This window comes from Oncorhynchus kisutch, linkage group LG17 (genome assembly GCF_002021735.2).
Source record: "Oncorhynchus kisutch isolate 150728-3 linkage group LG17, Okis_V2, whole genome shotgun sequence".
Taxonomy (NCBI): domain Eukaryota; kingdom Metazoa; phylum Chordata; class Actinopteri; order Salmoniformes; family Salmonidae; genus Oncorhynchus; species Oncorhynchus kisutch.
Genome location: NC_034190.2, coordinates 82,487,734 through 82,499,792, shown reverse-complemented (window position 1 = coordinate 82,499,792; position 12,059 = coordinate 82,487,734). Strand labels below are relative to the sequence as shown.

At 42.3% G+C, this 12,059-nt stretch overlaps 1 protein-coding gene across 15 annotated transcripts in view; it reads left to right on the top strand.

The window, feature by feature from the left end:
• The window catches only part of ubr4 (ubiquitin protein ligase E3 component n-recognin 4), a 142,966-nt gene that overhangs the window by 3,158 nt on the left and 127,749 nt on the right, over positions 1-12,059 (top strand). For all 15 annotated transcript variants that reach the window (XM_031794817.1, XM_031794812.1, XM_031794805.1 and 12 more), the window contains exons 2-4: positions 491-588; positions 1,053-1,156; positions 4,570-4,699. In XM_031794817.1, the coding sequence (XP_031650677.1) occupies positions 491-588; positions 1,053-1,156; positions 4,570-4,699 (332 nt within the window). The remainder of the gene's footprint in view (positions 1-490; positions 589-1,052; positions 1,157-4,569; positions 4,700-12,059) is intronic.

Genomic DNA, 12,059 nt, shown 5'->3' with positions numbered 1-12,059 from the left:
TTGTTGGCTTCAACTTGGTTTTCCACATAAAGCGTTCCTATATTTATTTTCTCAATTTTAAAACATGATACAATAATTAAACTCTTCAACCTCTCAGATGGAGAGACTGATAAGCTACACGGACAGACTTCATTAGTGTGTTTCTGTCAGGAACATACTGTCTATTTAGTCAGGCAATAATGCCCACATTATTCAGACATATTTTACCATGTCATAATTTGAATGATAATGCCTATTTTAAAAATAACAAATCATTATTCTAAATGGTAATGCATACATTTGGGGGAGGAGTTTTCCTTTCTTTAAGGATACTCATTGGCTGACCTATTATTGTGTTCTGTATTTGTTCATGACATAGCATATATGTATGTGTGTGTGTGTGTGTGTGTGTGTGTGTGTGTGGATATATATCGCTACTTGTCTTGAACTGTAATTCATTTATTATGTATTTTGTAAATGACCCCCTCTTCAATTTCCCATGTCATTGCAGTGAATCTGAGATCCTACACCATGATAAACAGTATGAGCCATTCTACTCGTCCTTCGTGGCGCTCTCTGCTCATTACATCACCACAGTCTGTGGACAAAGTATGTTCCAACGACCCAATAACTACCCGTTTTAACTACTTCCTCAATATCTCCCTTTTTTTTTTTTTTACTACTACTTCTTTGTAAATGTCTTTATTTTTTGGTGAGTAGAGGGGGAAAATGTTTCCTGGTAACACAGATACAGTAGCCTAATTCTGTTTTCAGGCTTGTTTATAGCTAAATAAATGGTCCCAAAAAAAAAATATATAATAATTGTATTTGCAAATGAGTAATTAGAAGGCCACACATGCATGTTGTCTCTCTCTGCTTTTCTTCACCTAGTTACAGTAGTCTTATTTCCTATTGAAAATGAGAACTTGTTCTCAACTAGCCTACCTGGTTAAATAAAGGTAAAATATATAAATGTACATTACAATTATATACTAATCTTTAGTGCAGAGGATTTTTGTCCATTTGATCATGAGGCAGCTCATATCTTCTGCCTCTGTTCTCTCTACCTCTAGTCCCCAGAAACCAGTTGCTGTCAGTAGCAGCAGCCTGTAAAGTATTGATTGAGTTCTCACTGCTGCGGCTGGAGAACCCTGACGAAGCATGCGCAGTCTCACAGGTGAGAGAAGTACATCCTCGTTGTCCCTCAAGCCTGATCCCAGATCTGTTTGTGCTGTTTTTTCCCGTCCTCCTTATAGTCATTGTCACACCAGAGTTTAGCGAAGACCGCGCGAACAGATCTGTGGTCAGGCAGGCTATCCGTCCTGCATTGCGTTTATCTAAACCTGCCCTGTGTATTTTATCCAGTGTGTTTTTCTACAGACAGGCACCAGGGATATACCTGGTTTTAATCTGTAATTCCTCCATTCAAAGTATTCTATATATATTCACACCCCTTGACTTTTTCAATGTTTTGTTACAGCCTGAATTTAAAATTAATTAAATTGAGATTGTGTCACTGATCTACATACGATAACCCATAATGTTTGACATGTTTGACATGTTTACAAATTCATACATTTAAAGTTGAGAATGTCTCCAGTCCAATTTTAAAATATTCAAGCCCTTTTTGTTATGGCCTAAAAAAAAAAGTTCAGGGAGTAAAAATGTGCTTATCAAGTCACATAATAAGTTGCATGGACTCTCACTCTGTGTGCAATAATAGGGTTTTAACATGATGGTTGAGTGACTACCTCATTTCTGTACACATCACCTCTGTAAGGTCCCTCAGTCGAAGCAGTGAATTTCAAACATAAGATTCAACCACAAAGACCAGGGAGGTTTTCCAATGCCTCGCAAAGAAAGGCACCTATTGGTAGATTTTTTTAAAATATTTTTTTAAAGCAGATATTGAATATCCCATTGAGCATGGTGAAGTTATTAATTACACTTTGGATGGTGGATCAATACCAGGGCCTAAAATGTACTTTTTGGTCCAACAGCAACTATGTCAACTAGATAAAATTCTGAGTCCAGAATAATATTATTTGACAATATTTCTGTTTGAAATTTAACCATTAAAACACAATAACGGCTGAGCATGCTTTGTAGTGTTTCTAAAACAATAAATGTATATAGTTCGGAAAGTATTCAGACCCCTTTTTCAACATATTTTGTTACGTTACAGCCTTATTCTAAAATAAGATTATCAATCTACGTCAATGATCAATCTACGTGCTACCACATAACGACAAAGCGAAAGCAGTTTTTTAGAAATGTTTGCAGATGGAAACCCTGTATACTCACTTTACATAAATATTCAGACCCTTTACTCAGTACTTTGTTGAAGCACCTTTGGCAGCGATTACAGCCTTGAGTCTTCTTGGGTATGACGCTACAAGCTTGGCACACCTGTATTTGGGGAGTTTCACCCATTCTTCTCTGCAGATCCTCTCAAGCTCTGTCAGGTTGGTTGGGGAGCGTCGATGCACAGTTATTTATTTATATTTTACCTTTTATTTAACTAGGCAGTTAAGAACAAATTCTTATTTTCAATGACGGCCTAGGAACAGTGGGTAAACTGCCTGTTCAGGGGCAGAATGACACATTTGTCCCTTGTCAGCTCGGGGATTTGAACTTGCAACCTTACGGTTACTAGTCCAACGCTCTAACCACTAGGGTTATTTTCAGGTCTCTCCAGAGATGTTCGATCGGGTTCAAGTCTTGGCTCTGGCTGGGCCACTCAAGGTCATTCAGAGACTTGTGCTGAGGCCACTCCTACATTGTCTTGGCTGTGTGATTAGGGTCTTTGTCCTGAGCGCTCTGGAGCAGGTTTTCATCTAGGATCTCTTTGTACTTTGCTCCATTCACATTTCCCTTGTTCCTGACTAGTCTCCCAGTCTCTGCCGCTGCAAAACATCCCCACAGCATGATGCTGCCACCACCATGCTTCACTGTAGGGATGTTGCCAGGTTACCTCCAGATGTGACGCTTGGCATTCAAGCCAAAGAGTTCAATCTTGGTTTCATTAGACCAGATAATCTTGAATCCTTTTGGTGCCTTTTGGCAAACTCCTAGTGGGCTGTCATGTTCCTTTTACAGAGGAGTGGCATCCGTCTGGCCACTCTACTATAAATGCCTGATTGGTAGAGTGCTGCAGAGATGGTTGTCCTTCTGGAAGGTTCTCCCATCTCCACAGAGGAACTCTGGAGCTCTGTTAGAGTGACCATTGGGTTCTCGGTCACCACCCTGACCAAGGCCCTTCTCCCCCGATTGCTCAGTTTGGCCAAGCGGCTAGCTCTAGGAAGGGTCTTGGTGGTTCCAAAATTCTTCTATTTAAGAATGATGGAGGCCACTGTGTTCTTGGGGACCCTCAATACTGCAGACATTTTTTGGTACCCTTCCCCACATCTGTGCCTCGGAACAATCCTGTCTCGGGTCTCTACGGACAATTCCTTCGACCTCATGGCTTGGTTTTTGCTCTGACATGCACTGTCAACTGTGAGACCTTTTTTATATAGACAGGTGTGCTTTTCTAAATTATGTCCAATCAATTTAATTTAACACAGGTGGACTCCAATCAAGTTGTAAAACATCTTAAGGATGATCAATGGAAACAGGATGTGCCGGTGCTCAATTTTTTTTATCTAAAAACCTGTTCTCGCTTTGTCATTATGGGGTATTGCGTGTAGATTGATGAGGAAAATGGTTTTTTAAAAATTAATTTGAGAATGAAGCTGTAACGTAACAACGTGGGAATAGGGACGTTTTCTGGATACTTCCCCAATGCACTGTATTTTCAAGCATGGTGGTGGCTACATCATGTTATGGGTATGCTTGTCATCGGCAAGGGACTAGGGAGTTTTTTTATTAAGGATAAAAATAAACGTAATGGAGCAAAGCACAGGCAAAATCCTAGTGGTAAACCTGGTTGTCTGCTTTCCAACAGACAAATTCACCTTTTCAGCAGCACAATAACCTAAAACACAAGGCCAAATATACACAGGAATTGCTTACCAAGACGACATTGAATGTTCCTGAGTGGCCTAGTTACAGTTATGACATCAATCGGCTTGAAAACCTTTGCCAAGACTTAAAATTGTCTGTCTAGCAAGGATCAACTACCAACTTGAAAGATCTTGACCCTTTTTTTCTTTCTTTAAAGAGTAATGGGGAAAATATTGTACGATCCAGGTGTGCAAACGTCATAGAGATTTACCCAGAAAGCCTCACAGCTGTATTCACTGCCAAATGGGATTCTAACATGTAGTGACTCAGGGGGGTGAATACTTATATTAGTGTTTTGATTTATTCCATTAATACGAACTCGAATAGACATTTCTTCCACTTTGACATTTTAGATTATTCTGTATAGATAGTTTTTTTTAAGTTTTTTTTTTTTTTTACGATTTTAATCCCACTTTCTAACAAATTTTAAAATGTATGGAGAAAGTCAACAGTTGTGAATGCTCTATGAAGGCTATGTAAATAATTGAAACTCACCTAATTCCTCTGCCAAAATCTTGATATTCTTATTTTGTCCTGGTGACATCCCAAGAAGACTTTAATTTTCTCCCACCCTCTTCTCTTCAGAAACACCTGATCCTCTTAATAAAGGGGTTGTGTACCGGCTGCAGCCGCCTGGACAGAACTGAGATCATCACCTTCACAGCCATGATGAAGTCGGCCAAACTACCCCAAACCGTCAAGACACTCTCCGACGGTGAGTCCTCTGCTTTTTGCTGAGATACTATCTCACTGTACCGACGTTGTTAAATGTAGACTCAGTACGTATGTATCAGATCATTCTATGTTGTTGGAGTATGTAAAATATAGCCTTTATATTTGTTAGGGTAACAAAGTTTATAAACAAACCAATGGCTCCATCGGTATTAGTCATTAGACAGCTATGGTGCTACTAGTGTAGTCAACAGGGTTAGACAGCTATGGTGCTACTAGTGTAGTCAACAGGGTTAGACAGCTATGGTGCTACTAGTGTAGTCAACAGGGTTAGACAGCTATGGTGCTACTAGTGTAGTCAACAGGGTTAGACAGCTATGGTGCTACTAGTGTAGTCAACAGGGTTAGACAGCTATGGTGCTACTAGTGTAGTCAACAGGGTTAGACAGCTATGGTGCTACTAGTGTAGTCAGTAGACAGCTATGGTGCTACTAGTGTAGTCAACAGGGTTAGACAGCTATGGTGCTACTAGTGTAGTCAACAGGGTTAGACAGCTATGGTGCTACTAGTGTAGTCAACAGGGTTAGACAGCTATGGTGCTACTAGTCTAGTCAACAGGGTTAGACAGCTATGGTGCTACTAGTGTAGTCAACAGGGTTAGACAGCTATGGTGCTACTAGTGTAGTCAACAGGGTTAGACAGCTATGGTGCTACTAGTGTAGTCAACAGGGTTAGACAGCTATGGTGCTACTAGTGTAGTCAACAGGGTTAGACAGCTATGGTGCTACTAGTGTAGTCAACAGGGTTAGACAGCTATGGTGCTACTAGTGTAGTCAACAGGGTTAGACAGCTATGGTGCTACTAGTGTAGTCAACAGGGTTAGACAGCTATGGTGCTACTAGTGTAGTCAACAGGGTTAGACAGCTATGGTGCTACTAGTGTAGTCAACAGGGTTAGACAGCTATGGTGCTACTAGTCTAGTCAGTAGACAGCTATGGTGCTACTAGTGTAGTCAACAGGGTTAGACAGCTATGGTGCTACTAGTGTAGTCAACAGGGTTAGACAGCTATGGTGCTACTAGTGTAGTCAACAGGGTTAGACAGCTATGGTGCTACTAGTCTAGTCAGTAGACAGCTATGGTGCTACTAGTGTAGTCAACAGGGTTAGACAGCTATGGTGCTACTAGTGTAGTCAACAGGGTTAGACAGCTATGGTGCTACTAGTGTAGTCAACAGGGTTAGACAGCTATGGTGCTACTAGTCTAGTCAGTAGACAGCTATGGTGCTACTAGTGTAGTCAACAGGGTTAGACAGCTATGGTGCTACTAGTCTAGTCAGTAGACAGCTATGGTGCTACTAGTCTAGTCAGTAGACAGCTATGGTGCTACTAGTCTAGTCAGTAGACAGCTATGGTGCTACTAGTCTAGTCAGTAGACAGCTATGGTGCTACTAGTCTAGTCAGTAGACAGCTATGGTGCTACTAGTCTAGTCAGTAGACAGCTATGGTGCTACTAGTCTAGTCAGTAGACAGCTATGGTGCTACTAGTCTAGTCAGTAGACAGCTATGGTGCTACTAGTCTAGTCAGTAGACAGCTATGGTGCTACTAGTCTAGTCAGTAGACAGCTATGGTGCTACTAGTCTAGTCAACAGGGTTAGACAGCTATGGTACTACTAGTCTAGTCATTAGACAGCTATGGTGCTACTAGTCTAGTCAACAGGGTTAGACAGCTATGGTGCTACTAGTCTAGTCATTAGACAGCTATGGTGCTTCTAGTCAGTAGAAAGCTATGGTGCTACTAGTCTAGTCAGTAGACAGCTGTGGTGCTACTAGTCTAGTCAGTAGACAGCTATGGTGCTACTAGTCTAGTCAGTAGACGGCTATGGTGCTACTAGTCTAGTCAACAGGGTTAGACAGCTATGGTGCTACTAGTCTAGTCAACAGGGTTAGACAGCTATGGTGCTACTAGTCTAGTCAACAGGGTTAGACAGCTATGGTACTACTAGTCTAGTCAGTAGACAGCTATGGTACTACTAGTCTAGTCAGTAGACAGCTATGGTGCTACTAGTCTAGTCAACAGGGTTAGACAGCTATGGTACTACTAGTCTAGTCAGTAGACAGCTATGGTGCCACTAGTCTAGTCAGTAGACAGCTATGGTGCTACTAGTCTAGTCAGTAGACAGCTATGGTGCTACTAGTCTAGTCAGTAGACAGCTATGGTGCTACTAGTCTAGTCAGTAGACGGCTATGGTGCCACTAGTCTAGTCAGTAGACGGCTATGGTGCCACTAGTCTAGTCAGTAGACGGCTATGGTGCCACTAGTCTAGTCAGTAGACGGCTATGGTGCCACTAGTCTAGTCAGTAGACGGCTATGGTGCCACTAGTCTAGTCAGTAGACGGCTATGGTGCCACTAGTCTAGTCAGTAGACGGCTATGGTGCCACTAGTCTAGTCAGTAGACGGCTATGGTGCCACTAGTCTAGTCAGTAGACGGCTATGGTGCCACTAGTCTAGTCAGTAGACGGCTATGGTGCCACTAGTCTAGTCAGTAGACGGCTATGGTGCCACTAGTCTAGTCAGTAGACGGCTATGGTGCCACTAGTCTAGTCAGTAGACGGCTATGGTGCCACTAGTCTAGTCAGTAGACGGCTATGGTGCCACTAGTCTAGTCAGTAGACGGCTATGGTGCCACTAGTCTAGTCAGTAGACGGCTATGGTGCCACTAGTCTAGTCAGTAGACGGCTATGGTGCCACTAGTCTAGTCAGTAGACGGCTATGGTGCCACTAGTCTAGTCAGTAGACGGCTATGGTGCCACTAGTCTAGTCAGTAGACGGCTATGGTGCCACTAGTCTAGTCAGTAGACGGCTATGGTGCCACTAGTCTAGTCAGTAGACGGCTATGGTGCCACTAGTCTAGTCAGTAGACGGCTATGGTGCCACTAGTCTAGTCAGTAGACGGCTATGGTGCCACTAGTCTAGTCAGTAGACGGCTATGGTGCCACTAGTCTAGTCAGTAGACGGCTATGGTGCCACTAGTCTAGTCAGTAGACGGCTATGGTGCCACTAGTCTAGTCAGTAGACGGCTATGGTGCCACTAGTCTAGTCAGTAGACGGCTATGGTGCCACTAGTCTAGTCAGTAGACGGCTATGGTGCCACTAGTCTAGTCAGTAGACGGCTATGGTGCCACTAGTCTAGTCAGTAGACGGCTATGGTGCCACTAGTCTAGTCAGTAGACGGCTATGGTGCCACTAGTCTAGTCAGTAGACGGCTATGGTGCCACTAGTCTAGTCAGTAGACGGCTATGGTGCCACTAGTCTAGTCAGTAGACGGCTATGGTGCCACTAGTCTAGTCAGTAGACGGCTATGGTGCCACTAGTCTAGTCAGTAGACGGCTATGGTGCCACTAGTCTAGTCAGTAGACGGCTATGGTGCCACTAGTCTAGTCAGTAGACGGCTATGGTGCCACTAGTCTAGTCAGTAGACGGCTATGGTGCCACTAGTCTAGTCAGTAGACGGCTATGGTGCCACTAGTCTAGTCAGTAGACGGCTATGGTGCCACTAGTCTAGTCAGTAGACGGCTATGGTGCCACTAGTCTAGTCAGTTGTTCCCCATGATGAATTTGGGGGGAGGTCCGTTCATACGTTAGTCACATGCGTTAGTCATCTAAGACAGCACTGGCCTGATTTGTATTTTTGTATTAACCTTGGGTGAGTGATGCATCTTGCCATAGAGATACGGCATACTAAATGACACTCATTAGCCCAAGGTGGGAGCTATAGTAATGAACTGAAATGTGTGAGACACCAGAGAGGAAGAGGTGAAACTGAGACCAAAATCCGTTTTCCCAAGTAGGTGTTGTGTTTTTTTTCTCTCTCTCTCACCAGGCAAGGAGATTTTGTATGGAAGTCAAAGTGTTGAATTTGGACTGGTTCATTGGCGACGTGTGGCTCACTTGACCGTGTAGAAGTTTCGCTGTGCTTGTTACCAGTGTACTGATAAGTAGGACACGTGACATCCCGGCAACTTTGAGAGTTTTATTTTTATATTTTGGAGTTGTGCCTGTTGTTCACGGGAGTGTATCTGCTCTTTCATTGGCTGGAATGGTCCTATCTGATCTTGCCCCCTCCCCCTCGACTGCTGTTCCAAAATATTTAGGAAAACATGACAACTTTTTTTTTTATGTTCACCTTTATTTAACCAGATAGGCCAGCTGAGAACACCTTTATTTAACCAGATAGGCCAGCTGAGAACACCTTTATTTTAACCTGGTAGGCCAGTTGAGAACACCTTTATTTTAACCTGGTAGGCCAGTTGAGAACACCTTTATTTAACCAGGTAGGCTAGTTGAGAACACCTTTATTTAACCAGGTAGGCCAGTTGAGAACACCTTTATTTAACCAGGTAGGCCAGTTGAGAACAAGTTCTCATTTACAACTGCGACCTGGCCAAGATAAAGCAAAGCAGTGTGACAAAAACAACACATGGAATAAACAAAGGTACAGTCAATAACACAAGAGAAAAATCTGTATACAGTGTGTGCAAATGTAGGGAGGTAGGGCCTAGTGGCGAAGTAATTACAATTTAGCAATTAAACACTGGAGTGATAGATGTGCAGATGATGATGTGCAAGTAGAGATACTGAGGTGCAAAAGAGCAAGAAGATAAATAGCAATATGTGAATGAGGTAGTTGGATGGGCTATTTACAGATGGGCTATGTACAGGTGCAGTGATCTGTAAGCTGCTCTGACAGCTGATACCTAAAGTTAGAGAGGGAGATTTTAGTCTCCAGCTTCAGTGATAAAATATATATTTTTTGCTATTAGTTCCAGTCACTGGCAGCAGAGAACTGGAAGGAAAGGCGGCCAACGGAAGTGTTGGCTTTGGGGGATCACCAGTGAAATATACCTGCTGGAGTGTGTGCTATGGATGGGTGTTGCTATGGTGACCAGTGAGCTGAGATAAGCCAGGGCTTTACCTAGCAAAGACTTATAAATGACCTGGAGCCAGTGGGTTTGGTGACGAATATGTAGTGAGGGCCAGCTAATGAGAGCATACAAGTCGTAGTGGTGGGTGCTATATGGGCCTTTGGTGACAAAACGGATGGCACTGTGATAGACTCTCGTTGACTGGCCCTCGCTTCATACTCGTCGCCAAACCCACTGGCTCCATGTCATCTACAAGACCCTGCTAGGTAAAGTCCCCCCTTATCTCAGCTCGCTGGTCACCATAGCATCTCCCACCTGTAGCACACGCTCCAGCAGGTAGATCTCTCTAGTCACCCCCAAAACCAATTCTTTCTTTGGCCGCCTCTCCTTCCAGTTCTCTGCTGGCAATGACTGGAACGAACTACAAAAATCTCTGAAACTGGAAACACTTATCTCCCTCACTAGCTTTAAGCACCAACTGTCAGAGCAGCTCACAGATTACTGCACCTGTACATAGCCCACATATAATTTAGCCCAAACAACTACCTCTTTCCCTACTGTATTTAATTAATTAATTAATTTTGTTCCTTTGCACCCCATTATTTTTATTTCTACTTTGCACATTCTTCCATTGCAAATCTACCATTCCAGTGTTTTACTTGCTATATTGTATTTACTTCGCCACCATGGCCTTTTTTTCCCTTTACCTCCCTTATCTCACCTAATTTGCTCACATCGTGTATATAGACTTGTTTCTACTGTATTATTGACTGTATGTTTGTTTTACTCCATGTGTAACTCTGTGTTGTTGTATGTGTCGAACTGCTTTGCTTTATCTTGGCCAGGTCGCAATTGTAAATGAGAACTTGTTCTCAACTGGCCACCTGGTTAAATAAAGGTAAAAAAAAAACAAAGACTACATCCAGTTTGCTGAGTAGAGTGTTGGAGGCTATTTTGTAAATGACATCGCCAAAGTCAAGGATTGGTATGATGGTCAGTTTTACGAGGGTATGTTTGGCAGCGTGAGTGGAGGCGGCTTTATTTGCGAAATAGGAAGCCGATTCTAGATGCTCTGAAAATCAACTCCCATGTTGGTGTGAGATGTCGGCCATTCACTTCTCACATGTTGCTCCACAACAATATTATGGGACAAATAGGCTAATTCGCTAGCTAGTCATGTAGCTTTTACATTTGAGTTTTTTTAGTTAGATTTTTTTTAATGTTCGCTGGATGAATGCCATTTATTCTTCCTAGTTTAGATTTATGAAGTTAAACGTTTTCTGAATCTAGTCATACATTATATCTGCGTTGCCATTGACTTGATTAGGGGCGGCAGCGTAGCCTAGTGGTTAGAGCGTTGGACTAGTAACCGGAAGGTTGCGAGTTCAAACCCCCGAGCTGACATGGTACAAATCTGTCGTTCTGCCCCTGAACAGGCAGTTAACCCACTGTTCCCAGGCCGTCATTGAAAATAAGAATGTGTTCTTAACTGACTTGCCTGGTTAAATAAAGGTAAAAAAAAAAAAATTAGTAGTAGGTTAAGTGGATGCCCAGGATAGCTGCGAGACCTCTTGGTTAGATGATACATTCCTGTACAGGATGTGGCAGTAAACAGGCAGCAACACGCTATAGGAGATTAGTAAATAAATGGGAATATTGAGTTTTAAGTATTAAAAACAATATGATTCATATAAAATGTACCATTTTCCATTTGCTCAGCATTGCTCCAGTGTCTCCTACCCTATTCTGTTGCCAGCAACATTGCCTAAAAACAATTGCCAGTTTATCAAGGCGTTTTTGTCTGGATAAATCCCAGAACGATGCTGAAACATTGTTAACGTGTTGTGGTTGGCAAGCTGACTGCTTAGGCAGACTAGTTTCTGATTGAAAGCAATGGGGATGAAATAACTGATTGCTGCTCAGTTTAGTTTCCTGTCTCTAAACACGTTTTCATCCACTGTTTTTAGCCGGCAAATTTCTGTTTAAATTGTAAAAAAATTGTAAATTGTATAAATGCCAACAAGATCATTTGTTCGTTTGACATGGTGCCGTATAATTTTTTGGGGGGGTTAAATTTGAAATATGTGAAATGATAGTATAAAATCACATCACATTTTTCAATTCGGGGACATGAAAACGTAAGCTTTTGTGTGCGCCAAGTCACCATGCACTAATTTTGATCTGCAATAAGTCCATTTGGTAGAAACAGACCACTGGTGTGAAAAATGCCTTTTATTTTATTTTAGAATGTTCTCATGAAAATCTGTCTTCAATTGGATGAAAACCTAGCTATGGTTGAATAGTATGAAACTAATCCCATGCGCTTGTGGTCTAGCTCTTATCATTCTATGAACCTGTATATTTAGGACCCTATAAAAATCTGTGTTGCGGAGAGCCTAGGACGGTATCGTGTAATCCAGACATTTTAAAACAGAATTCAACAATTTTCTAAAATGTATTGAACTTGTTAGAATATGC